Source organism: Phyllopteryx taeniolatus, chromosome 8 (genome assembly GCF_024500385.1).
Source record: "Phyllopteryx taeniolatus isolate TA_2022b chromosome 8, UOR_Ptae_1.2, whole genome shotgun sequence".
Lineage (NCBI taxonomy): Eukaryota > Metazoa > Chordata > Actinopteri > Syngnathiformes > Syngnathidae > Phyllopteryx > Phyllopteryx taeniolatus.
In genome coordinates this window covers 7884339-7912106 of record NC_084509.1, presented here as the reverse complement: position 1 = coordinate 7912106, position 27768 = coordinate 7884339, and the positions used below count along the sequence as shown (strand labels likewise).

Here is a 27768-nt window from a genome sequence, read left to right as displayed (position 1 = left end):
TGGAAATTATGACAGATCCACTGGCAAAGTGAATCAAACACAGCCTTTTTGTATGTGTGAACAAACATGCTGAATCACATTAGATTTTTCCCAGAAATGAATGGTTGTTCCGTGAATAGAAGGGAACACTCCATTTTTTTTTTTTTTTTTATTGGTCACGACCACCATTTCTCAATTAAAAGTCCTGTTTAAGTAGTATCATAAAAGAACACATGACACTCTTCTGCAAACAAGCCAGGGGACATAGTCCAAGATGATTCAGCCCGAGTGGGAATACTGAACAACGGGACACACAAAATAGCCCCTTAAAAAAATAAAATAAAATAAAAAAATAAAAATAATCACATTTTGGCAATTAAAATTATTTTTTTACCTAAATGATAAGTGTTATCATGGACCTCTCGATAAATACGCGACTACAAATTAGTTTAAAACATACCACTGGGACAATTCATCACTAGTGAGTTCAGCAGGCATAAAAAATCTCAGAACATTTGAGATTAGAAAAATACGACAAACAGTGTAAGCATACAAGGTAACGTACAAAACATTTAAGTGAAACCCAGACTGCGTTTTAAAAGTGAAGAGTGCCTTTTCTGTACAAGAATTGACCTTTAATGAATGATTTATGCCATTGCATAAAAATGTTCAAGTACAAAAATTGTGCATTGCCTCACACCGCTATCGTCAATACTGTTCAGAAAACACTTTAAAACAAAACTTTATTAGTGGATTAAAATCATTCAGCTTTTGAATCTGAACGTTGATGCGACGCCTCTTTTAGAGGACGCACTTTTAACTTTAACCCAAAAGATGAAACAAAACCTAAACTCACACCCAAAATAAACATTTGATCTACAAATAGTGCATAGTTTAATCATTGCATTAGACACAGGTAAAGGGAAAGCAAAAATGTTGCCTTTTTTGGTGTTGGTAAATGTGTCAATTTCAGTGGTGGGTCATACTAAATGGCAAAAACATGATTGAATAAGTGTGTATCATTATATGTATATTATGAGCATTAGTTGGTTAAATCTTTTTGGCCATTTTCTATAACTTCCTCTGAGGTTTTGTTTGTGTTTAGAATGTCATCCAATGCTCTCATAGGCTGCATTCGGCCCACAAGCTATAGGTCGCCCACCCCTTTGGAAAGTGACAACAAAATAAGTGGTCCCTGAGCAAGTCTGTGTTGGAACAAAGTCACAGACCAGGTCCAAAAATAGTTGAGATAGAATCGTAGGGTTCCCAAAAATGCTTTTAAAAATGTACAGGACTTACAATACATGAACATTTTCAACAGAGTGCTTGTTCAAGTTGGTCAGTGGCAATCAAGCCAGTAAGCGGATGGCGCCATTGTCCGAGCCCAGCAGCAGAAGCCTCTTGGTAGGCAGCACGGCCAGGCTGGTGAGCGTGCCGCGGAAGTTCTCGGAGCTCAGCTTGGTGCTGCTGACCGGGCTCAGCGAGATGTCCGCCACAGAGTACACGCCAACCTTGTTGGCCATGGTGCCCGTCACAATCTCGGAGCCGTAGAAGTCTAATGCGTGAACGGGGTCTGACTGCGACCTGTACTGGCGGAGGGGCTTGTGTTCCAGGTCTTTCCACACGGCAAGGGTGTAGTCTGTGGATGAGCTGATGACCAAGTTCCCTTCCGCTGCCTGGAGGATGAAATACATGGACTAAAGTCACCTTCATACTTTCAACACAACAGGGCAGGAGAGTGTCAGGTGTTTCAGCCATGTCCCAGCATTGCTGAATTGATAAATTTCATTTTGCCACTTAGGTTACGGTCGTTTGGTTTTCCACTTGAAAAATCACATCAAATAGCGAAAAACCATGCCGCATTCAACGCATCAGAACAAGACACGATAAACAACATAAAGCTCTCCTTCATTTACACCAACCAATATTGACAACTAATCAGACACACACATAATCGAACCGATGGACAAGTTAAAGTCTTCAATGGCCCGAACATTCGTGTTTTTGGAATGTGGGAGGAAGCTGGGGTACCCGGAGTAAACCCATGTAAGCAAAGGGAGAATCCAAACTCCACACAAGTCCGGAGCCAAGAAACTGGGACCTGTCACCTGTGAGGCAGATGTTCTCAGCACTACTCCACTATGCAGCCCTAAGCTGTTAGATGATATTAAATATATATTTTTAATTGTATTGTACATGACATTATTTTACATTTTTGAAATTACCGGAGAATTTATGCTAGAAATGTGATGATAAAATGAGAATGCTAGAAATGTTAAAGTTTCATCACTTCATTTTAAGTGCCATTAAAAGTGTTCTGGTGTACACAAAAGAGAAGCAGTTTCATGTTTTGGACTTTGTTCCCTTACTGTACAATATGTGAAATTAAGCCATAACCTTAAACCCAAGGTATCTACCGAACCGTGGTGTACCATTGAGGTGTACCATCACACCCCTAGTGCAGTGTGCATTTTTATGATTGTATTTTCTTTTTTTTTTTTTTTTTTTTTTAAAGCCTCCTGAGCAAGTTTTTTTCCCCTCAATTGAATTTTACAGCTTATAAATCAGGTTATCTTTTGAAAAAATATCTATCATGAGCTCTTTTTCTTTACAACAGAAAAACCCACAAGGATTACAGGAAAGTACAGTCCCCTCCAAAAGTATTGGAACTGCAAGGTCAATTACTTTGTTTTTGTTGTGTATTGAAGACATTTGGATTTCAGATCAAAAGATGAAGCTGATGAGACAAAAGTTCAGAATTCCAGCTTTTATTTCATGGGATTTACATCTAGATGTGTTAAACAACTCGGGACAGAGAACCTTTTGTTTGAAGCCACCCACTTTTCAAGGGAGCAAGAATTGTAACAGACATGATTAAATTGAAGTGAATAACATTTAATATTTGGTGGCATAACCCTTACTTGCAATAACTGCATCAAGCCTGCGACCCATTGACTTCACCAGACTGTTGAATTCTTCATTTGAAATGCTTTTCCAGGCCTTTACTGCAGCCTCTTTCAGTTATTTGTTTCTTGGGGTTTCTCCCTTCAGTCGCTTCTTCAGGAGGTAAAATGCTCTATTGGGTTAAAGTCCGGTGATTTACTTGGCCAGTCTAAGACCTTCCACTTTTTCCCCCTGATGATGTCCTTTGTTGTGTTGGCAGTGTGTTTTGGGTCATTGTCTTGTTGCATGATGAAGCTTCTCCCAATTAGTTTGGACGCATTTTTCTGTAAATTGCCAGACAAAATACTTTGCCAACCTCCACAGGGCAGGGGTAAAGGTATTACAATCCACTGTTCAAAGACTTTGAGACAAGAAATATACAGGCCATACCACAAGATGCAAACCACTCATTAGCAAAAAGAGTCGGATGACCAGATTAGATTTTGCCAAGAAATACACAGATGAGCCACACAAGTTTTGAAACAAAGTTTCTGATGAGACCAAGATTAACCTCTACCAAAGTGATGGAAAGACCAAAGTATTTTTGAAAGAAAGGATCTGCTTCCGATCCAAAACACACAATCTCATCTTTGAAGCATGGTGGAGGTTATGTCATGGCTTGAGCTTGCATGGCTGCTTCTGGAATGGGCTCACTAGTCTTTATTGATGTAACTCATGAGGGTCGTTGCAGAATGAATTCTGAAGTCTAGAAAACCATTTTGTCTGGCAATTTACAGAAAAATGCGTCCAAACTAATCGGGAAATGAAGAATGCAACAGTCTGGTGAAGTCAATGGGTCGCAGGCTTGATGCAGTTATTGCAAGTAAGGGGTATGCCACCAAATATTAAATGTTATTCACTTTAAGTTGAACTTGAAAAGTGGGTGGCTTCAAACAAAAGCTGCTCTGTCCTGAGTTGTTTCACAGATCTAGATATAAATAGCATGAAATGAAAGCCTGAATTCTGAACTTTTGTTTCCTATTCATCTTTTGATCTGAAACCCAAATATCTTCAGTATACAACAAAAACAAACGAATTGACCTTGTCGTTCCTATACTTTTGGAGAGGACTATGTATCTCCTCACAATGTTTTCTGCTTATTGTGCTAGTTGCTTCCAATAAGATGACTCAACATATTTTTTTATATTGCTCAAGTGAAAATCAGATGGCCCTGTGTCACCAAATGTGAATGAATGCAAAAACACAAAACAACCAACGAAGCAGGGTGCGTGTGTGCATGTTACTTAACACTAAACAGTCCGAGGGTGCCAATGGGAGCCGTTGTACTCCTAATGAGTAACCCGTATCCATATTTGAATAAACCTGGGTCTTTAGAAGCACAGGCACAATCCTTGACCCAATTTGGGGTTAAATAAAGTTTGCTCATCCTTTTGGTCTGTTGACAACAGATTGGCTGGGTACAACATTCACCCACCCTCTCTGCATCCGCAAGCTGCAACCCTGTCAAAATAAAATCTTGCAGATGACCCACATGAGCCATATGAACACATTTGCTGCAATCGGAAATAAAAAAAAAATATATATATATATATATATATATATATATATATACACATACATACACTGAAGAACCTCCAAAATGGAACACAATTTGTTCCGTGATGTTAGTTGACTTCCAAGTTGTTTTCCCCCATAGGAAATAATGTAAAGTGAATGAATCTGTTCCAGGCTCAAATTGCCTTTATTCACTGTAGTGAATCCTCATCCTTGGAAGGTGTTTGTTGAGGATACTCTCATCTAATGGAGTTTTATACATATTGCTGGACTTGATAAGTGTTGTATTAGTTTATAATTACATTTATATTTATTATAGCATTTGTAATTCACATGTAATTGTGTTTTCCCCTCTTTGCAATCATTGGCCCCCTCCGGTGGTGACATCACAAAACTACTGACCCAAACAAAAATATATAAAAAGCAAAACAATGAGGTTTTGTTGGACTATTGAGGCATACCGTATTTTTCCAGAAAAATTGTACCACGTTTGGAGGTTTCGTTAGACAATTATGTACATACCAATTCCATAACACACAAAATCATTGTGTAATGTATACTAGGTTAGGATCCAACCAGATCATCCTGCTACTGCTACACAGATGTCAATGCAATAATGCATGTATTTAAAAAATATCTACACTACTTGTGCCTGCTTTATTTGTTTCGCCCAAATATGTGACAGGCTGTGTGACCCGAGGTCCTCCAGCCCACGCCTTGTTCAAACAGTTCGAGAGGAATTCAGAGAATGGAGTTACAAAAACATGCAGTTACACACACGCACATCTCCTATGTCAAAATTTGGTATATTTCATATTTTCTCACATTTGGTCAGTCCCCATGTGTGTTATTTTTACAAATTATAGACCAATGTAAAGTGTTGAAAATGGCTTGCTCTCTTTGACGATGCAATGTTAATGGTTCAACAAACGTGCCGTTTTTATGGGGGGAGGGGGTGGGTCTCCTGAAAAGTGATGGTTTTGGAGATACGAAGATTTTGCCCGGCGCCAGCGAAAAGTAAATTTTTCAGAAACCATTTCAAATCCCTATTGCCAAGTGCTGGCACCGAATGTTTGCAAACTGGCTCTTGGGGGGCATTGTTCTTTGCCAAGAACAGGAACCCTAAAGCTCTTTAATGTTATCCTACCTGACCAAGATGGTCAATTATTTTATTTTTTTTCCAGAACTGCATAGCATTTTTTTTGGTGCCTTTCATAACACTTTGTGAGAAAATTAAGCATGAATGCTACTGATTTTGAATGTATTCCTACCTTAAAGTAGAACAGTCATGAGAGGTCATGTACTCTTGATTGTAATTTGAGGAGCACGCTGTAGTAGTGTAGTGGTGGTGAGAACATATGCCACAGTCGAGAGGTCCCTAGGTTTGCTTGTTTTAGTTTTCTCTGGGTACTCAGGCTTCCTGTTAGGGTTCACTGAAGACTAAATTGTCCATAGGAGTGGATGGCTGTTTGTCTATATGTGCCTTGCGATTGACTAGAAATCAGTCCAGGGTGTTCCCTGCCTCTCGCCCAATAGTCTACACCTCACCAGCAACCCTAAGGAGGACAAGTGCTATAGAAAATGGATGGATGATTGTGTAACTACAACCCATATTACCGCCATCCTGGAGCGATGCAATTTTGCATGTTACCAATGTTGAAATTTACAACTGCTGTATAGTTTACTAGCCTCTAAGCTAGCATGGAGCCATCTACCCTGCACTGGCGGAAGTCTGCGTTTTACCATTTACAGTAATCCGCAAATATTCGTGGGGGAGAGGGACCAAGCCTTACTGCAAATAGTGAAAAACCACAACCCCCCCAAATTTTCATAATTGCCTACATGAATAGTTTGAACTGTAAATATATTCAGCTGAACTTTATTTATAGAGCAAAACAACCGCAGCTGAAACATAGTGCAGTATATAAACACAGGCTACGATCACAAAACAGTTGAAAATCATTTCAAACTAATCTTACAACTTTACCCTGTGGCCTGTGTACATGCAGCGAAGACTCTCTTAACATATACAAAAATCCAGACTAAACTTAGTGCCTCCCCGACAAACAGCTTCTCTCTCAGTTGAGATGTACCACTTTATATACTTCAGTGAGACTACCAGTAATTCATATTATAAGAAAGGGCTTTGGTGCCATCTTGGAGTGTTATACAAAGTACACAAAAAAACGCAAATGGCCAAGTTTTTCAGCAAACATCTGAGGATAAGTTAAAAATAAATAAATAAATAAATAAATAAATAAAAGATAACAAATAGGTGAATTGGCGAACACGGTGGGGGAATTTCTATATATCCCTGTTTCTTTCATTTGACCATGCTTATTCTCTCTCTCTCTCTCTCTCACACACACACACACATACCGTATTTTCCGGACTATATCGCTCCAGCCAGAAAATGCATAATAAAGAAGGAAACATATACAAGTCACACTGGAGAATAAGTCGCATTTTTGGGGGGAAATTTATTTGATAAAATCCAACACCAAGAACAGAAATTTCATCTTGAAAGGCAATTTAAAATAAAAATAGAAAAGAGAAACAACAGGCTGAATAGGTGTACGGTATGCTAACGTAACACATTCAGCTACCGTTACATGACGCATAAACAACGAACTGAGAACGTACCTGATATGTTAACGTAACATTAACAGTTATTCAGGTAAGGTGAGACTTTTCTTCATTTCAGTAACCTCCGCTTTTCACCAGTCCCTTACAAGTTTCTCGCTCACTCCAAACTTTCTTTGTGCTGCTGGATTACCGTTTTCGGCTGCATATTTCACTACTTGCAGCTTGTAATCTGCAGAATATGATTTTCTTTTCGATGCCATTTTTGTTCAATCCTTCTCAGTTGTTTTTATAAGCTAATTTTGAAATTATCAATTTTCAGAGGTGCAGAAGTAGCAGGTACATATACACAAGGCGTAGAGCGCCCTCTTGCGGTTGTCAGTGTGAAAACAACGTGAAATTATATAATAATGTGTTAATAATTTCACATATACAGTGTTTCCTCGCCACTTCGCACTTCACGTTTTGCGGCTTCAGTGCTTCGCGGGTTTTTCCAAAATATTCATAAAAAAATAATAATTCATCAAAAAATTTAAATGAAAAAATACAGCCATATCACCAGCCATATTGCGGAAAGACGCGTTGTTTCATGTTGATGCACGAGAGAGGTTTCCCTGCATGCCAAACAAAGAGATGAGTTGACTCAGAGGCTTTGTACATGCCTGTACTGTACTGTATGCGCGACATCGACCAATGAGAGGACAAGTGGATTTATTCCGTGAGCTGATTGGCTGCGCATCTTCGCAGCCGCACCCAGCATCTTCCCTTGTTGTGTCTCGCCAGTCTCGTCCACGCTGTTGACTGTCTCGCATACTGGATCTTAGTGTTGTGTTCGTGATAACTTTTTTTGTTTAAGTGAATGTTTAGTTAAGCCCTTACAATGCCGCCTAAGCGCTGTGCCCCTGCGAAAGCTTCCTCCGGGCGCCCAAGATGAAGATGATGATGACCATCAGCGAAAAAGTGAAACTTTTGGATATGATCAAAGAGGGCAGAAGTTATGCATCTGTGGCACGCCATTATGGCGTGAATGAATCTACAGTGCGGTACATCAAGAAAGAGGAAGCAAACATCCGCAAAACTGCTTCAATAAGGAAGTGAAACGTGGGGTAACTCCGCGTAATAAATCCTACTTTGCGGTTTTTCACCTTTCGCGGGGGGTTATGGTCCCCATTAACCGCGAAAAACGAGGGATCACTGTAAATCGCTCCGGAGTATAAGTCGCACCCCCGGCCAAACTGAAAAAAACCTGTGATTTATAGTCTGAAAAATACGGTACACACACGCACAATACCTTCATTTGGAGGATGTCTCCCTCGTGAGCAGGCCATCCCCTCAGAACCAGCCCTGTGCGCGCATCGAGCAGAACAATGAAGCCGGATGAGAACCCTGCCGCTATAGTGCGTCCCGTTGGGCTAACAGCCAGGTATCGGATAAGCCCAGCGTTTATGTTGTTGTACGCCAGTCGGAATTCATGCTGAGGGGATACACAGTTAACATTTGTCATTGTTTGGTAAAGCATTGTGAGGAGGTTGCTCTCAAGGGTACGCATTTCTGCAGATAATTTAGTACCTGCAGTCCAGGCTTGCGAGGATCAATGAAGCGGAGAACGGCGTCCGCGCTTCCGAATACGACGCTGCAGTGTGGCGCAGGCATAGTGGTAACGGCTGTAATTGGATTCTTCCCGTCCACTGCTTCATAGGAGCGGATCTGTCTCCCTGGGACAAGAGAAAATACAATACCCTTACTTTAAATAAAAAAATTAAAATAAAGCTATGCACATTGTATTTATAATATTTATGCTTTTGCAGCTTTACATTTACACTACATTAGCTACACTTGCACAAATTAATGAGATAGGGAAACAATTCTGCCTCATGTTCAGTTTTGACAGAGAGAGGTATTCATTTGGCATTGCTTATATTATGGTTGTGGTCTCATGTAGCTTGCTAAGGTTTTGTAGAATCACCAAATTAATAGAACACTCTCAGTATGAATGCAATGTCCAGTGAATGTATCAAAGGTAAGTGTGCAGTCATTTTCGCCTATTAAGCCTTGGAAAAATAGTCCATTTGTTGTCGCGAGCCTACCGGGCATTCGTCGCTTTAGCAGCTAGTCGCTACCCAACGTCTGTGAGCTGGGCTGTATTATGCAATTTTAATGACTGACAGCATACTTAATTCGCGATTTTGTTTACCATATTAAGTTAGAAATTGAACATGATTTCGGAATGGTGTTGATGACAACAGTATATGATGTCAATATAAAGTAGAATGCCAACTTGAACGATGCGAGAACAGCTCGCAGCACTTGCAAGTCAGCTGGGATCCCACCATTGGCTGGCTAGATAAGTGGATCTGTCTGATGTGTACCTTCCGGACCACCCCCGCAATAGGTGAAATCAATTAAGTAGCATGCGTGCACTGATGCACTTAAATTTGTTTTTTGTTTTTAATCCATGTGTTAGGACAGTCCAAGCTTGTAAAAAATCTCAACATTACTTATATATCACAAAACTATGACCAATCGTCAAACTATGTCGACATATGTAATTATGCCCCCTTCCCATCTGACAATATCATAACAAAATCCCTAATACTTTTGATATGTGTATTTTTTCTCCAAAAGTCAAAAGTGCTCATTTTACATAGGTATAGGGGAAAATTAAAAAAAAACCTTCACATTTCATAATTGTATGCCACCATCTAGAGGTGCTTAAAAAGCTGTACACTTTCATTCCAATATGCCACCACCACCTCGAGGTTATAAAAATGTGTAGCCTACACTTTCATTCCAATATGACAGGGGTACGTATGACTGGATATACTGTGTGTACAGTTATGCTCATAAGTTTACATACCCTGGCAGAATTTGTGAATTTTTTTTTTATTTTTTATTTTATTTTATTTTTTTTTTTAATACGACTGAACAACAACAATCATTAATTTATTTATGGTTATGTTGTGTTTAATGATAATGCATTTCTGAAATACTTGACTAATACTTGTTACTTTGAATCCCATCAAAATTTGAATCCCATCAAAATAAAATTAAATGCGTTCCGCCTGGCCCTTCATAATTTCGTTAAAGAATTGTACCAATCTTACAAATTCTGCCTGGGTGGGTAATCAAACATATGAGCACAACTGTGTGTTTTCTCATTTACAAAATAATAGTAGGGGTGTGAATTTCAAAAAAAGAGCAAGTAAATAAAAATAAAGTATTACGTGTTCAAATAAAGTGCTTAACTTCAGAATAATTCTTTGAAAAAAAAAAATACAGATAATACTTCATGTTTTGATCATATGGGTAGAAGCAAAATCATGCATTGTAAAAACGCATTATACATGTGTAGAAGGGTTTTCCAGAATTTTGAGGTCAACTTTGGGGATGCATATTACACATGGGTAGGCATTATACACGAGAAATTACGGTATTCGGTATTACGGTATACACAATTTTGACAGTCTTTGGTTTAGTTTCCCTTTAATTGTTCATATATAGCGTCAAACTGTTCTTCACCATTTCAGTTCTCTTTGTTTTTTGGGTGTGGCTAAAACAGTGCCTAGTGACTTCACTTGGGCATCAAGTATGAGTCGCCCGTCCCCCACTATATGACAACTGAGCGCCTTCGTTCCATCAGTTGCTATCCAGAACAATTGCAAGTTACTAGTTATATATATTTTTAGCCCATTTCTATCACTACAGCACGCTGTTAGCAAGCTAGCTATGCCTAGCGATCCCAAAAATGCATCTTCCCTGGATGCCACAATTTACAGACCAGCTCGGTGTCGTTATTTAAATTCCCAAGTATTATTTATTTTGTGTTATTCGGGCTACCGTCGTATGTTGAAATGTATAGCATTGTGGGGTTTATAACTAGCATTAAGTATGTGCTCAAATGTCTGTCATTGTGAGCCACAGACTGAATTTGTGTCGCTGTATTTAATAGTTAACTTTCCCTGAAGTATCTGTTATGTGGACCTACACAACACCAAGCGGGGTGGTAACACATTGGACAACCCTACTGCCAGTCCGTGGAATCTGGAAGCCTGTTAGCCCATGAGCCAGCTGGTGGCTAGCGCCTCCCTTCATTTTATATTCCAGCGACCAGAGGCTTTAAGCGGATATATTTTTGAGGCTCAAACATATGGACGGGATGTGAAAGAATAAACTATACATGTGGACATATTTGATTTACAGTTGAAATTTTAGCGGGGCGTGTTTTGAGCACCTTCAGCAGACGCACCCACTCCATCTGAGAGAACAATTTTTCACTATTTTGAAGCCTGATTTCATCTACTTCTTATACATTCAAATTTGGCAGGTTCGTTAACAATTTTCTCTGTCTTGTGTCAATGTCAAATGTGTCAAAAAGACAAATTTTCACTTAACAGGATCTGTATTCGTAATTACAGTAAATTTATATGGAAAACATCTAAACCATAACTATATAACAATCAAATGAAAAACTAAGTACGTAGGTAACTGAGCATGCCGTCTTGTGCCGGATGACTATGCATTCTTAAGCCGCACAGGGGCCATCGTAAACCCAGGACTGCCTCCTGTATATGCCTGAGCAGGCAACTAAGGTTTAAGCATAATGTCCCTCACCTGTATACTGGTCCCAAAGGTGCACCGTTCCATCACAGCTAACCACCTCCTGTGAAGCTTCCAGTTGTCCAACATAGAACACAGACTTCCGATGGTCCGTATACGTTAGCCTGGGCTCCACTTCCTGTGTGCCATCGCCGCGGTTATAGAGGGGCCACAGCTTCACAGTTTTATCTTTACCACCGGAGAGAAAGTAATCCTCCCCCGCCAGCGATGCCAAACATTTGGTGGCACCAGAGTGACCCATGAAGCTCTGCAGACGGATCTGGTGGAAGTGGAAATGGGGATCTTGCTGGTTGAGGCCGATTTCGTACTGCCAGTAGGCCAGCCAATTGCCCTGCAAGGAACGGCCACTGCGAGCCAGCTCCTGCTTCAGGGCACTATCCTCCGGAGGGGGTCCTGTTACCCAGGACGAGGAGAACGGGGCTGGGGCAATGGACGGGGTAGTGACAGCGGAGGGGGCGGTGTTAATGGTAGTCTTATGGTTGGAGCGTCCCCAAGAGCTGGCCAAACTCATATTAGGGTTACCACCGTAGTAAGAGTCCCTGGACACTTGGATTCGGTTTCCTACCAGGTGGCTCCCAAAGGTTCCTGACTCTGGAAGGGGGTCTCCAAGCAGGGTGGAACTGGTGGAAGGTGAGGGGAAGGGGCTGTAACCTGCCGTCCGGCTAAAACCAGAAGATGAGGATGGAGGCATGTCCACTCTTGACGCCGCATGACTCACGCTTTGATGGTACGAGGAGGCCAACTGCCAGACAAGCTCATGGTTGGGAACCAGTTTCCGGATAGCCATATCACCTACAGAACCCAGAATACACACTTATGAATGCAAACTGTACATTTTCCAAGTCAACTGCTTAGTGTTGCACCAAGTGCCGATTCCAGTACCATACCAAGGTATTTTGACGTCAAAAATAGCACAGCATCAGTTTTTTTGGTAGTTGTTGGGGGGGGACAAACAAAAAAAAACTTACGCAACAGAGCTCAATTCATAGAGTGTCTTAAAGCCCAGTACCCAAAAAGCCGACAGTCAGCCAATGACTTCCTGTCTTCCGGCAAGTTGTGCCCGCGCGACTGTGAATGAAATGCCTTCACACTGCCGACTAGCTCCTGCGGGCACGTTACCATGCGTTAGCCACCGGGATGTAAACTCAGAGCCCGTAGCTCACGAGGCTATTGTAGCAAAGTCATTGTTATATGCAGTGGATTCTTCTGTGCTGTTAGGGAAACTCTGCATTCGATGCACACGAGAGTCAGTGTTACCAGCAGGAGATCGATAGCATCGATGGCAACAGACGACTTAGCGTAGGTGTCCGCCGCATGGAAGCCCAGCTTGGGGTGCTCCAATCCGAATATGGGCTACACTCGTGAACGTAGACCACAACGGAAATCGGGGAATTTGAGAAGAATAAAAATCCACCAAATGGAAAAGGAAAACCACTTAATATAGTGGACCCAAAAGGTGCTCTTTTTGATTGCCGTGGCTCCGTACGCAATAAAACAAAAACAGCACTGCACTGAGTGGGTGCACAATGTATTGTTTACAATGGGAGAAATCAAATGCAGTCAGATACAAGAATACTGCATACTAAAAGCATAAAAGAATAAAAAGCTTGAAATACACAGTGTTAAGTGTGAGTAAAGTATGTATATCGAAATAATTGATAACTGTATAGTCATGTATAAAATATTAGACCTTGTTTCTTCAGCTTCTTGTTCATTCTAAACGTCAGGTGCAACTAAAGGTACCTTTGTTTGGACAAATTTTTCAAAACAGCTCAATAGTTTAATATAAGACCTGGTATCTAGCTCGAGCCATTTTCCATGGTTTTCTTGATAATAACCAAAATTATATTTCGCAATACAATTAAGCTTTTGTACTCTTCAGGTAAAATGCCTTTAGTGGTACTAGGTGTAATGAACAAGAAATTGAAGAAACAAGGGTGGTCTAATATTTTTTTCATGACTGTATATATCACACACATTGTATGTAGCTGTATAATTTTATATACATACAAACAAACACATATTTGTCATACAAAATATATGATAATCCAGGCAATCTATCCATCTATCCATCCATCCATCAATTTTCCATACCGCTTATCCTTAACTAGCGTCCTGGGCGTGCTGAAGCCTGTGCCAGCTGACTCTGGGCAAGAGGCGGGGTACACCCTGCCCCCAATCGCAGGGCACACAGATAAACAACCATTCACACTCACATTCACACCTACGGGCAATTTAGAGTCTTCAATCAACCTACCATGCATGTTTTTGGGATGTGGGAGGAAACCGGAGTACCCAGAGAAAACCCACGCAGGGACGGGGAGAACATGCAAACTCCACATAGGCGAGGCCAGATTTGAATCCCGGTCCTCAGAACTGTGAGGCAGATGTGCTAACCAGTCGGCACACCGTGCCGCCGGCATTGATCTAATTAATTAAAAAATGACTAATGTTAAGAATAGGCTAAGTTTATCATACTGTTTTGAATTAATAAAAATACATATTTGAAGTTTTGTCAGTTTTTATTCCAATGTTTTAACTGATGTTTTAGATTTTTGCCGCGGTATCATTTCAGTACAAGTATCGAGGTACTTTATGCAGGGATAGTATCCAAGTCAGAATTTTGGTATCGTGACACCACTGCAACTAATAAAATGAGGCGTTCCTTACCAATGAGGCAGTAAAACGGGATGTATGAGGCATGCGCCATCTCTGTGGTGAATACTGACTGCAATTCCTCCAGGACGGACAACTCAAAAGTTGCACTGGACTCTTCGGGAGTGCTAACATCCACCACTGTGACCTCCCCTACAATTCTGCGGTGCGCACTTTCCATCTGCAGTGTAGAAGAATCAGTTGCAACGCATTACTGAACAGAAATGAAGAGCAGTACAAGGAGAAACCTTTTTTAATTTGCCAAAAGAGGAACAACTATCTTGCACCACACATACTCAAAAATACATACTCTCTCTCCTCCTTCCTTGTCAGTCAGGCACTTCTATTCCAAGTTCCTGTCTCCTGTTTCTATTTTTAGCCGTGTTTTCATCTGCCTTTGTGCCATTTGTTTCTTATAAAGCTCGCCACGACGGGCCTGCCTGCTGAAAGCTTTCTGGAAATAAACTCGACGAGACAGTCGTCAGTCGCTGTGACTTACAAATTCAAGAGTACCTGAGGCTGCACACAGTGCAGCAGGGAGAAAACGGAAAAGAACCGACGCAGCGTGTCAGCCATGTGCTGCTGCACCATCTCCCTCCCGATGCGCAGGCAGATGAGCGCCATCAGGCTGAGCGTCTTTAGGCACACCACGGTTCGAGTCTGCCACCCGCTGGGGAACCTGGGCACAGCAGGAGGTGCACAACAAGGGACAGGTAAATAAACAAACTAAGCACAAAAAATAAGAACAAATACAGCGATTCAAATAGTCTCTTACCCCAAGTGGGGGTTGGTGAGCAGGTCAAGGAGTGGCAGTAGCATGTCCCCATTAATTTTCATGAGCATGTCCATGAGCGTGGTATCTGAGAGAAAGATCACTATCTTCTGTGTAAGTGCAACAGCTCCCAGCAGGCTGGCCTCCTTGCGCGTGTTGAGACGCTGTGAAGAGGGCGGAGACACCTGTAGGCATTTTACAAAGATGGTTTTATGTACTTTGAAGTGAGTCTTCTATTAAATCTGCTTAGTACCAAGGCTTACCAAGTATCCTATGTATGGCAGGTACTGATAGGTGAGCACAGGTTCTCCATAAAGCTGAGCGATGTAAATGAGACAGTCCAGTACAGGCGCGGCGGTCTGGTCACCGGCCACGGGTCTCTTCTCATAAACACTGCCCATTCCCACATTCTCCAGAGTGCTCTCTTCAGGTCCAGGAGTTACAAACTGATGGCTTTCAGGGCCTGTGGGCAGAGCGTGAAAGCAAAAAGGGTAGCATGCTTGAATAATGACACTCGTTTAATCTTCTGGAATGCTATTTATGTCTACGCACCAATGTAGCAATTTGTGAGTAATCGCAGCAAGTTCCTGGCCACACATCGCGATGTCACCGTCGGTCCAAGTTTGGCTGAGAGCCACCGAATAGTTTTGCAGACTGTATCTGTATGAAGAGATGCTATTTTATAATAGACATGGTCTTTGAACAAATATCATCACAAGCCCACATGCTCACCAAGAAGGATTTTTTGCTCCTTCGCCTGTGATTCCTCCGACAGATCCTGGTCCGCCTCTTCCTCCTCCTCTCCCATAATCCCTTTCTCTGTCCCTTCCAGTACCATTCCGTTCACAAACTCATTCCCCAGAGTGGCGACAGTAGCTCCTAAAACCTCTGTGCAGCCAGAAAGAGAGAGCTCCAGCTTTGGGGATGAAGAATCCTCTGCCGCCACTTTACAATCATTAGCCTCCGTCGCTTCCTCTTCATCAAGCTCAGCTCCCTCCTCACCCTCGCTGGCTTGTTTCAGGTCCTGACTGCTGTCAGCTGACTTAAGACTGGCTCGATCCCGCATGGAGTCTCCGTCACCTAATGAGAGTTCACTTGCGCTGCTTTTGTCGCTAAGCTTGCCCACGCTCAATGACTCATGGTCTTGCTCCTTGGCAGTAGAGTTCTGGTCTGCCTGTTTTCCACTGTCTTCCCCTGTGTTGTTAACATAAAATTCATTCTGAAAGACTTCGGCCTCTGAGAGAAAAACCTGGTCATTGAGACTAATACCCGAGGAGTAGTCCACCAGCCCGGTGTCACCAACCACTCCTACACCTCCACTGGCCCCGCTGCCACCACCCATGTTCCCGCTGACAGATCCAGATGAGGAGCGCACATCACCACCCTGAAAGCACTCTTCCTCCTCCTCTCCCAGAGTACAAGTAGCACTCCGCATCCCTTTGCAAGCTTCTCCGGCAGAACCAGACGTCCAGCTTTCAAAGCCAGTGAGGACCAGCAGCACGTGTGGGAGCAGGTTGGACAAGAAAGCCTGAAGGCCAAGCCTCACGATCAGCTGCAGGACAAAACAGTCGGTGTAGAGATAGAAACGTCCCCGCAGACAGTGAGGGTTCTCGTAGACGTTGATCAGAGGCTTCAAAAGATACTTGTTTGCATTTCTGGGACCCAGGACTCTCGAGATGGGCTCAAACAGGTACCAAGCTGCGTAGACAGCAGTGGACTCTTCAAGCATGAGAGCCAGGATGAAGGGCAAGAGAATCTCAAGCCCTTCGGCCGTGATGCTGCCTCGCAGAAGTGTTTCTAACTGTTGCCATAGTTGGAAAACTACATCCCTTCCTTGAAGGCTACACACAGTCTCCATCTTGGCGTGGTAGGAGAAGATAAAGCGATGAAGTGTTACAAAGTAGGAAGGGAAAGGAAACGGAGTAATGAAGGTGTTCAATAACTGCGAGGGGTTTGGAGGGGGAAGGCCATCGCAGATGGGATCATAGTTGAAAAGCAGCGGGCTATGGCACTTATCTGTTTCTCCAAGTGCCACTCCAGAGTGCTTCTCGATTAGCAGCAATTTCTCAAGAGCATGATGCAAAGAAAGCGGGACATCCCGGAAGCCAACAGAGCACATTTTCAAAACAGCGTGGAAACGTTGTCTGAGAGTGGCGTCCGGTTTCAAGCGTCTGACCTTTGATGAGTAAAATATCTCAGCAATGAGGACACCAAGGGCCTGCATGTCTCTTTGGTAGAGCCTCGTGAGAGACAGTGGAGTTTCGGTCATTCCAAAGTCACATTCAAAGGCTCCATCAGGTTGTAACACTTGGGCGTGCAGACTCTTCACAAGGAAATTGTTCAACTTCTCCAGCTCTTCTAAAGGCTGCAGCGGGTTGAAACTCTCTGGGAGAAGGATCTTAATGTCCTCTGAATTGGTGGTGGTCACGCTTCCCTCCCCGTGCTTTTTGTTCACGGGCCCACCTCTTTGGAGCACAGCACTGCGTAAACCAGGGCCTAAAGTGCTCGTGAAATCGCCAGAGAAAGAAGTTGGGGACTGGGATATTATAAGTGCTGCATCTCCGATCTTCCCTCCCGTTGTATTGATACTTGGCGGTGGAACAGACCAAGTAGCAGAGTTGGATGAGCCCATGGACATTAATGAGTCCAGGGCTTCAGTACCTTGTTCAAGCTCTTCATCTTTGTCTACCATGGTCCAGCCACTGGACTCACACCCCATGGACTCTGGCACCATACCATCCAGAGAGTCAGCTGACATGTCAATTTGTGGGATGTGTAAAGAAGGCACGTCAAGGGCAGCAAGGCCGAGGAGAGGAGGTTCCGCCGGGGCATACTGGGAAGAGGATAAGCGAGGCGGGTGGGGCTGGTCAAACAACTGCACCACACCATAGGTGGTCAGATGGGTGTGGTTGTCCACTAGGTGCAAGCAGACATTCTTGGCTTTGACTGCATCTTTGCCCGACAGCTTGAAGCCAAAATGTAGGTCTATCCAATGATGCAGATTCTGGGAAACCTCCCTGCTTTCCAGGAGGCGTCGATGGACTTCGATAAACTCCTCACAGGACTTGCACCATGAAGGCACATCCAGGTCTGGCATGTCAGGGTGTATTGAGCGAAAAATGGAAGGGTCTGTGTAGAACTCAGGAATGCACTCGTCGGGGGTCCAGCTCTGCATGCGTTCCATACTGGAGGGGTATTCATTAGGCTCCCACTGGGACCTCACGTGGCTGCACAGTACCCATTTTGGTGTTTGTCGGGCTTTATAGACATAGTATGTAATGTCTGAGAGCACGTCAGATATGTGATGAGGTACGTGGAGGTGGTCTGGCTGACCTGCCCCACTGGCACTGACCGATCCACTCAAGTCTCCCCCAACACCAACTCCCCCTATACCGCTGCTCACAGCAGCCGCCAAAGCCTCTTTGGTCATCTCATAAGTGAAGTCCAGCTGCTTATCCCCCTTGTTGAGTCTGAACTTAGACCTTCTGAGGTCCCGGAATTTTCCAAATGGCACTGTGAAATCCACCACCCACGGCAACACCGGGTGGTAATTTGGGTCTCCCTCTCGTCGACCTGCTAACCTGTTGAGCTCCATCAAGTAGCAAAAGTTGCTTACCCGCCCATGAACCCAGTCAAGAACTAAAGTTTTGAGCTCATCAAAGCAGTCCTTGCAAAGCATTCTGTTCTCCTGGGTTGAACACACGGCAACTCTTGGCAGGGAACCTTTGTGTGCAAGCCTTTCGGTACCATCACCGGTTTGAGCCCCCAGTTCCTCATAATGGGCAAGGTTGGGCTTAAGACGGCTACAGAGCTGCTCGTCCACCGCAACGTCCAGCAGGGAGAGGTCCCCACAGGATAGACCTGCTGCGTGGCATGCCTGCATGGCTGTTAGCAACTGATAGAGAATGAACAACACTTTGGCGTGACTGTTGGCAAGCTTGGCAGGACTGAAGGAGACGATGTCATGGAGTGAGTATTGTGTGTAAGGAAGAACCACGTACAGCATCTCTGCAGTCTCCAGCAAACACTCCGCAGATAGAACATTGGGACATAAATGGTCCAAGTTTGGCTTAGAAGATAAAGACATTGCCGATGGCAAGAAGTTCTCCTTCTCTCTGGCCGGAGAAAGAGACGGTGACACTTTTTCACATGAGATGAACACAGAGTTGAAGAGCCTTTGGAGTGCGTGTCGAACTGTATCTACGGCCGCAACATGCATCTGCTCACTGGCTCCGGCATACGGCTGCACAAGTCTGGAGTGGGCTTCACGCCACAGATTCCTGAAAGAAAATAATGGAAGTAATTGAGGCAAGCTTTGTCCAGTTCAACTGCGAACATTTGCTCTGTTCTGATATTGCACATTTATCAAACATGAAAAAGGCATAATTACAACAAAAAAACAGTAGCCTTAAGTCTATAATATTTAGATCAAATACAAATACCCCTCCAATTTAATGAGCTGAAATACAAGAAAAAGGTCTGCCTTTTGAGACATTTAGGTTGACACTGCCAGTGAAGTATTAATTTACTTGAGCATATTTCCTCAAATAATGACAGGGTAATGGCAACTCATGTATTACAGACGTGAACTTAATTTGCACAAATTAGGGGTGTTACAGATGAGTCAACTGTACTACTCCACAATGACGTTTAGGGGTTGACGTTGACTAGTTCCTAATTGTCTGTATGTGGCTTGAGGAGGAGGCAGAGCGTTTGCCTTGCACCAACAGATGAGAGACCTGGTGATTAGTCTATTACTTTAACTTATTTTAATTGTCTTCTTTTTCTGAATGCACAGCTTTGGTAAGTGAGCCAGAACCAGTGAAAAGGAAAAAAAAACCAGGCTCGAGCAGGATTTTAAAAAAACTTTTGGCCTACACTATCAAAGTTTAAGGAGAGTGAGGAATTATTCCACTGCACACAAGGTTCGTGATTATTTGCAAATACTACAACTTTCCACCATTAAAAACATGCTGCTGTGGTGAGCTAAGAACAAGGAAAGATTTCCCTTTTCTGTGATACTATTTCTATGTTACTCAGATGCTATGACTTTTTGTGTGTTCAGTACCTAACATTATGCAGCGATACATGCTGCATGATGCTCATGTAAGACTCCTTTGTTGATGAATCATTTGGTTGAAGGCACGGATCTCTGACCAGCCTGTAGCTCAGCTTGCTTTTCCTTAAACCCTGAACGCACACTCGCGTCCAGCCAATTGGCAATTTAGCCTGGGAACATTGAAGGTATGTGTGGATTTCTGCCTCGCTTATGCTTTCCAAGCGAACAAAACGCACGAGCTTTCTCTCCCGGAGGGCCGCCAGCCAGCGCGCGGAAACCAGAGCAACAAGCTCCTGGGGACGCGGCCCGGCGCCCAGCTGCCGTCGGTCAATCCCCAAGTCTTTTTCCACTGCGCGCACCAGCCAATCCATTGTGATGTCCTCAGAGCTGCAACGTGTCCGACTGCATTCACATGTAGGAGGGTCTCTCTCACCACAAGGTGACTTCTAATAGCTTCTCACGCATGTCCTGAGAAGATAAGAAAAAACACATGATCTCCTAGAGAGAAGGAAATGAGGTAGTAGCAGAATTATAAAAATCATACAAGCCACATGATTGTATGACACTAAACACTGAGCTCACATGATGTGTCATAAACATACACTTGGATTATAGTGACAAATGTTGAGTCATTTTCTACAACTTCAAAATGTAATACAGACTATATAAAAATATTACACTTATCATTAGGTTTAAATACTGAAGTAGGGCAGGATGATTACATTTTATCAATTAAATCCAGTTGACTTGTCAGGACTTTGTTTTATTTATTTATTTTATTTTTATTTTTAAGCAAAAGTATTGGAACGTGACTGATTGGTGTTTCTAGTTGCTCAGGTGCTGCCCTTTAGATTGATTGCTTAAACATGAGATAGTGCTTGTTTTTGGCTTTGGGTTTCACCTGTGAAAACTGCATTTGCTGTTCAGAAACCATGAAGACCAGAGAGCTGTCTGTCTATGGGGAAAAAAAGCAAACCATTTTGAAGCTGAGAGAGGAGGGAAAATTTATCAGAGCAATTGCACAAACATTGGGCATAGCCAATACAACAATTTGGAATGTCCTGAAAAAGAAATAAACGACTGGTGTACTGAGACATGGAACAGGTCAGCCAAAGGATATCAACTGCAGTTTATGAGAGAAACATTGTGAGAGCTGTGAAGAAACACCCAAAGACAACAGTCAGTGACATCGATGCCAACCTCCTCAGGGCAGGGGTGAAGGTAACACATTCCACTGTTCGAACAAGACCTTGAGAGAAGAAATATACAGGCTATACCACAAGACGCAAACCGCTCATCAGCAAAAAGAATCAGAAGACCAGATTGGATTTTGCAAAGTAATACAGAGATGAGCCACAAAGGTTTTGGTACAAAGTTTTATGAACTGATGAGCCCAAGATTAACCTCTACCGAAGTGATTAAATGGCCAAAGTATGGAGAAAGCAATTATCTGCTTATGATCCAAAACACACAAGCTCATCTGTGAAGCATGATGGAGGTTATGTCATGGCTTGGGCTTGCATGGCTGCTTCTGGAATGGGCTAACTAGTCTTTATTGATGATGTAACTCATGATGGTAGTAGCAGAATGAATTCTGAAGTCTACAAAACCAAACTAATCGGGAGAAGCTTCATCATCCAACAAGAAAATGACCTAAACTACACTGCCAACTCAACAAAGGACTTCATCAGGGGGAAAAAGTGGAAGGTCTTAGACTGGCCAAGTCAATCACCAGACCTTAACCCAATAGAGCATGCAATTTACCTCCTGAAGAGGAGACTGAAGGGAGAAATCCCCAGAAACAAACAAGAACTGCAGTAAAGACCAGGATAAGCATTTCAAATGAAGAATGCAACAGTTTGGTGAAGTCAATGCGCCGCAGGCTTGATGCGGTTATTGCAAGTAACAGTAATGCCACCAAATAAATGTTATTCACTTTAAGTTAAATTAATAATGTCTGTTCCAGCTGGCACGGCGAATGACTGGTTAGCAAATCTGCCTCACAGTTCTGGGGACCGGGGTTCAAATCCCGGCCCCGCCTGTGTGGAGTTTGCATGTTCTCCCCGTGCCTGCGTGGGTTTTCTCCGGGCACTCCGGTTTCCTCCCACATCCGAAAAACATGCGTGCTAGGTTGATTGAAGACTCTAAATTGCCCTTCGGTGTGAATGTGTGCACAAGTGGTTGTTTGTTTATATGTGCCCTGCGATCGGCTGGCAAACAGTTCAGGGTGTATCCCGCCTCTTGCCCGAAGATAGCTGGCATAGGCTCCGGCACGCCCGTGACCCTTGTGAGGATAAAGCGGTACAGAAAATGGATGGATGGATGTTCCAATACCTTTGCTCACTTGAAAAGTGGGTGGCTTCAAACAAAAGGTGCTCTGTCCTGATTTGTTTATAACACATCTAGATGTAAATACCATGAAATAAAAGCTGGAATTCTTAACTTCTGTCGCATATTAACCTTTTGATCTGAAACCGAAATGTCTTTAGTATACAAAAAACAAAACAAAGGAATTGACCTTGCTGTTCAAACAGTTTTGGAGGGGACTGTAAATTGTTTGGGTGAACCCAAACTTTCAGTAGTGCACTTCTTGTCTTTTTACAGGAGGAAGCATACATTTACACATTATGTGTAAAGAAAATTTGGTATTTCTATCATTTCTGTGGACGTTGCACGTGGAAAATAACTTTCACAGCTTGTTTTGCACAAAGACATATTAAGTAAATCCAAGAAGGGGGAATAATATGCAAAAATTTATTTGAATGTCATTCGTGTTTTCTATAAGCGAAGGGGGGGGGAATCATTAATTTTGGAAATCAAATTTGGAGAAAACAAATCCAAGCGTTGATCTTAAGGCCAAATCACCCGGCCCTATGCTGAATCGAAATAAAGCAACTCCACTTACACTGCTATAACGTGGAGGATCGCGATTTAAATTTTTGAATGACTTCCCTACTTTACTTTGACCTTAATTTTGCTACACAAATCCAAAAGAAAACTTAAATACAGTGAATAACACACAAATCTCGTTAAAAGTACGATCACTGATTTAAGGAAGCTAGAAACAGCCTTGGCTAGGAGCAAGCAAGTTAACACGAACGTCCATTTCCCCCAAAAAACATACTCTTGTTGGGCATTAATGTGTTACATACATTAATATTCACCAAATAAACAAAAAAACATGAATGTTAAGCTCACCTGTGAAAACTTTCGAGCCCTTCGACAGCTTGGCCGAACGCGCCAGCTAGCGCTGAGCTAAAAGCACCAAGTCAACTCAAACTCCGGCATCGAGAGCTTGTCACGACATGTAACTTCCTAAAATGAGGCCAGACCAGAGGGGCGACGTGTGTCTGCTCTGTCTGCAGCGGCGAGGGAAATGCGTGTCAGCGACCAGACGGCGGCCAACTCGTCGACGTTGCGGATGGACGCGAAACCGGAGCCATGTTTGGAGAAGCAGCCTAGCCTGTCACGTGACACAACACCAGGATCGCGTCATGTGACCCCCCAAAAATATGCCTCATTCGGGACAAAAAAAGAAAAAAAGTGTAGGTCTCATCTCTTCGAACGTCCATCGTCAAAGTTCAAGACTTCCCCAAGGGTTCGAACTGAAAGAATTCCGAGGGAACTGGAACGAGAACAATCCTAATAAACAGATGGAGGTCTTTGACAGTGAAGTGTTGAACATAGAGTAACTGTATCTGCCATTCAATAGATTACTAGTGTTTCCTTCGCGAACGTTTCGTTCAAAAGAACAAACCTTTTTCGAGAACGTACTGAACTGAATCAGTTTCTGAACGGATTCGTTCTTTGAGCTTGGTTGCTGCCGTGAGCGAGAAAGGGAACGGATAGGGAACTGCTGTAGCGTTCTGTCGCTCACTTCTGAATCTTCGGCGAATGACCAATGAGCAGCCAGCGGGCAGCACCGCACAGGCGGCGGAGGGACGAGCTGAATGTACTGGTGACCTGAATGTACTGCTGAACTCAATGTACTGGTGAACTGATTGTACTGGTGAACTTATTGTACTGGTGAATTGATTGTACTGGTGACCTGAATGTACTGGTGAACTCAATGTACTGGTGAACTCAATGTACTGCTGAATTGAATGTACTGTTAGCCACTGTTGGTTTATTGAACTTCTTCGTTCGCGATCCGCTCAGGAGCGACATACTAGTACGTATGCAGTGAACTGTTCTGTCATAAGTGATTAATTCGGAGTTTCACTGCGAACTAGTACGAGTTGGCTAAAGTCACAAATAGACAGTTTAAATCTGAAAATTATTAACATGTTAACTCTGTTGATATGTACCCATTATAAGACAGGAAAAGACATAACAATGACATTGAGACCAGAAATACATTTAATGAACAAATATAAAACATTAGGATGGTTCAGGATTACAAACTGAATGAAATAAGGTGATCCACCTCTCTTACAGGAGGACTGTACACAAGGGCAGAGGTGGGGGCGCAGAAAGCTTTTATAGTGGGGACCACAGAAGAAGAAATGAAAGAGGAGCAAAGCGCCGAGCTGAGACAGAAACATCGAGTCTGGCGTCGCTTGTTTGATGAAACCAGAGTGCATGCAAGGGTGAAACTGAAACTAAGGTATTGATATTTTCACACTAGTATCGGTCCGATTCAATACTGACTTGGTATCGTTCCTCGAACACCTCGACAGTGCAGGGACCTACGCGAGGATCCTGTTCGTGGACTTCAGCTCAGCATTCAACACCATCATCCCTGAACTCCTTTCATCCAAGCTTCTCCAGCTCAGCGTCTCACCTGCCATCTGCCAGTGGATTTACAGCTTTCTGACGGGCAGGACACAGCAGTTCAGGCTGGGGGAGGCCACCTCATCCACACGCAGCATCAGCACTGGGGGCGCCCCCAAGGTTGTGTCCTCTCTCCGCTACTCTTCTCTCTCTACACGAACGACTGCACCTCAGCGCACCCGACTGTCAAACTCCTGAAGTTTGCAGATGACACCACTGTCATCGGCCTCATCAAGGACGGTGACGAGTCTGCATATCGACAGGAAGCGGAGCGGCTGGAGCTGTGGTGCGGCCGACACAACCTGGAGCTGAACACGCTCAAGACTGTAGAGATGATCGTGGACTTCAGGAGCCATCCTCCGCCACAGCTGCCGCTCACGTTGTCCAGCTGCCTTGTGTCAACCGTCGAGACCTTCAAGTTCCTGGGAATTACAGTCTCTCAGGACCTGAAGTGGGCGACCAACATCAACTCCGTCCTCAAAAAGGCCCAGCACAGGATGTACTTCCTGCGGCTTCTGAGAAAGCACGACCTGCCACCGGAGCTGCTGAGACAGTTCTACACAGCGGTCATCGAATCAGTCCTGTGTTCTTCCATCACAGTCTGGTTCGGTGCTGCTACAAAAAAGGACAAACTCCGACTGCAACGGTCAATCAAAACTGCTGAAAGGATTTTCGGTACCCACAATTGAGGACTTGCACGCTGCCAGAACTAAGACAAGGGAGTGCAAAATCCTCTCGGACCCTCCGCACCCCGGTCACCAGCTCTTCCGGCTCCTTCCCTCAGGTAGGTGCTACCGATTAATGCAAACTAGAACTAGTAGACATTCCAACAGCTTCTTCCCTCTTGCGATCAACTTCTTAAACACCTAACCTACAATTCCATTACAACATGCTGGCAATTTTTTTGACTTGAGTTCGTTGTCACATTAGTGTGGAGCCAATTATGTATTACTCGAGCACTCACTGTAGTTGTCTCGCCATGCTGCACTATTTGCATATACTGGCCACTCATGCCAGAGTAGCATCTGCTCCATTTGCACACTGATTGAGGAGTATCCGTAACTTTTGCACAACCAACATTGTCCCAGATTATCGCACTACTCGTCACTTTAAACCGTATACACTCCTTGAAGTCTCGGCGGCCTTTGCACAATGGTCATTGCACTGGACTATTGCAATATTAGTCATTCGAACTACTCTAAGTGCTAGAGGACTCTGCATCTTTTTGCACAATTGTCAAAAACAAACAAAAAAAAACAAATGTACCGGCATTACCAGATAACTAGCAACCCTTTACTGCTCAGTGACTGTTTTTTTTTTGTCAATGTCTTTTTGTCTCCAAAGTGTTCTGTAAATTGACTGTCTGTTGTCGTACTAGAGCGGCTCCAACTACCGGAGACAAATTCCTTGTGTGTTTTGGACATACTTGGCAAATAAAGATGATTCTGATTCTGATACTATCGATATTTTGGATCGATCCGCCCACCACTACTATATGGTCATGGTCCACATTTTCTTCTAATGATGACCTGAGAATTACATTACTGAATAAAATTAAACAGTTATAACCAGTACGGCTTAAAGACGGACTTAGCATAAAAGGGAAGCACAAATCCTAAATAATTATTTCCTTCCTTCATTATATACAATATCTACTTTTAAATATAACTAGTCTTTCTTACTAGGTGTTGACAAAAAGAAAATAATTACAGATAGACAGTTTTCGTTTCTATAATCTTCTGGTTTATTTCACTATTAAGTTTGTATTCATATCAAATGTTTCCCCCTCTGAAATAATTCCGTTTTGAAGGAAAACAAGGATATATGTTTGTAAATGTATAATGTATAGTCTCCTTTAATTTATATCTTGGGCTAGCTTCCAGTGCAGTCTTCCCTCGTCGTCTTGTTCTGGTGTGAGAACTAGCAAACAGTTATAGTGAATGATCCCGGCTTCAAGCCTCGGTTTGTTTTAACAGTTTTCACTGGTCTAATCTAATGAACCTGTCTTTCAGCCAATGGAGCAACTTCTCCAGAATCATAGCGCTGATCCTGACCCAGATGATGGGCTGGTGGTGTCAGCATGCATGCTCTTGCCCCCTGTCGAACCATAATTTTATGTCCTTCATGGATTCATAAATCCCATCACGCCGACCTTGTTTGAACAGGAACTATATTCAGACGCTCGATCTTATGTGAATACTGAGTGAAGTAAAAATGAAATGTGGAAATTGTAGAATTGGAAAATGTGATATTTTTTGCATGAGGCATTTGTGTACATGATCCCGTATTAAGATTTATGGAGAATAAACTTTCAAGATTTTCTTTCGACGTTGTTTTTCCAAAGCTAATTTTGTTGTTCATACGATATGGCAAGTGATGCTAATACAATCACAATTTATACAAAATAATAATAATAATAATAATTGACTCAATATTCTGTGTATTTCTTTGACATCCTGGCTGTATTGTCATACTGTTACTCTATTGTTACATTCAGGGTCGAAGTAGACAGTTATCTTAAAAGTTTGTCAGTCTGCATTTAGAAGATGCTGGTGTTACTCTCGAGTCGACCACTTTAACCATCCAAGGATGTTGAATGCATCTTCACCTAAACATGTTCCATCTGGAGAAATTCCAAATTAAAACTGGGAGACATGGCACATAAATGCACTGATTTCATCTGAAATTTCCGATTTAAACTTTATCTTTCTCTATTTTCTTTCGGGAGCTGCTCAAGAAGTCTTTGGAAGACATTGCCGCCATTTTATTTTCACTGAAATGGGTGTAATGTTGTTATATCACAAGATGGCGTGGACAGCTGCCCAAAATACGGCTGTAGGTCAAAAGTCTGTAACGTAATAGTGTTGTTCCG

The 27768-nt window shown here is 42.9% G+C and overlaps 1 protein-coding gene and 1 long non-coding RNA gene across 4 annotated transcripts; one reads left to right on the top strand and one right to left on the bottom strand.

Annotated features, from left to right (window-relative positions):
* Positions 1–258: 258 nt before the first annotated feature.
* On the bottom strand, positions 259–23642 carry wdr81 (WD repeat domain 81). 2 transcript variants are annotated; one of them, XM_061783073.1, is made up of 13 exons: positions 23322–23642; positions 21025–21078; positions 20133–20591; positions 15797–19344; positions 15617–15724; positions 15328–15527; positions 15068–15249; positions 14806–14971; positions 14308–14473; positions 11632–12429; positions 8590–8735; positions 8312–8494; positions 259–1655 (listed from the first exon to the last, which is right to left on the bottom strand). In XM_061783073.1, the coding sequence occupies exons 3-13, from the start codon at positions 20492–20494 to the stop codon at positions 1329–1331; spliced, it is 6186 nt and encodes a 2061-aa protein (XP_061639057.1). In that variant the 5' UTR covers positions 20495–20591; positions 21025–21078; positions 23322–23642; the 3' UTR covers positions 259–1328. The 2 variants fall into 2 exon arrangements, with proteins under 2 accessions (XP_061639057.1, XP_061639058.1); XM_061783074.1 differs by lacking the exon at positions 21025–21078.
* Positions 23602–27767, top strand: LOC133482680 (uncharacterized). 2 transcript variants are annotated; one of them, XR_009789873.1, is made up of 4 exons: positions 23643–24109; positions 24561–24729; positions 24803–25680; positions 26909–27767. It is a non-coding gene; the product is annotated as an uncharacterized LOC133482680 (long non-coding RNA). The 2 variants fall into 2 exon arrangements; XR_009789872.1 differs by having other exon boundaries at positions 23602–24729.
* Position 27768: the final 1 nt, after the last annotated feature.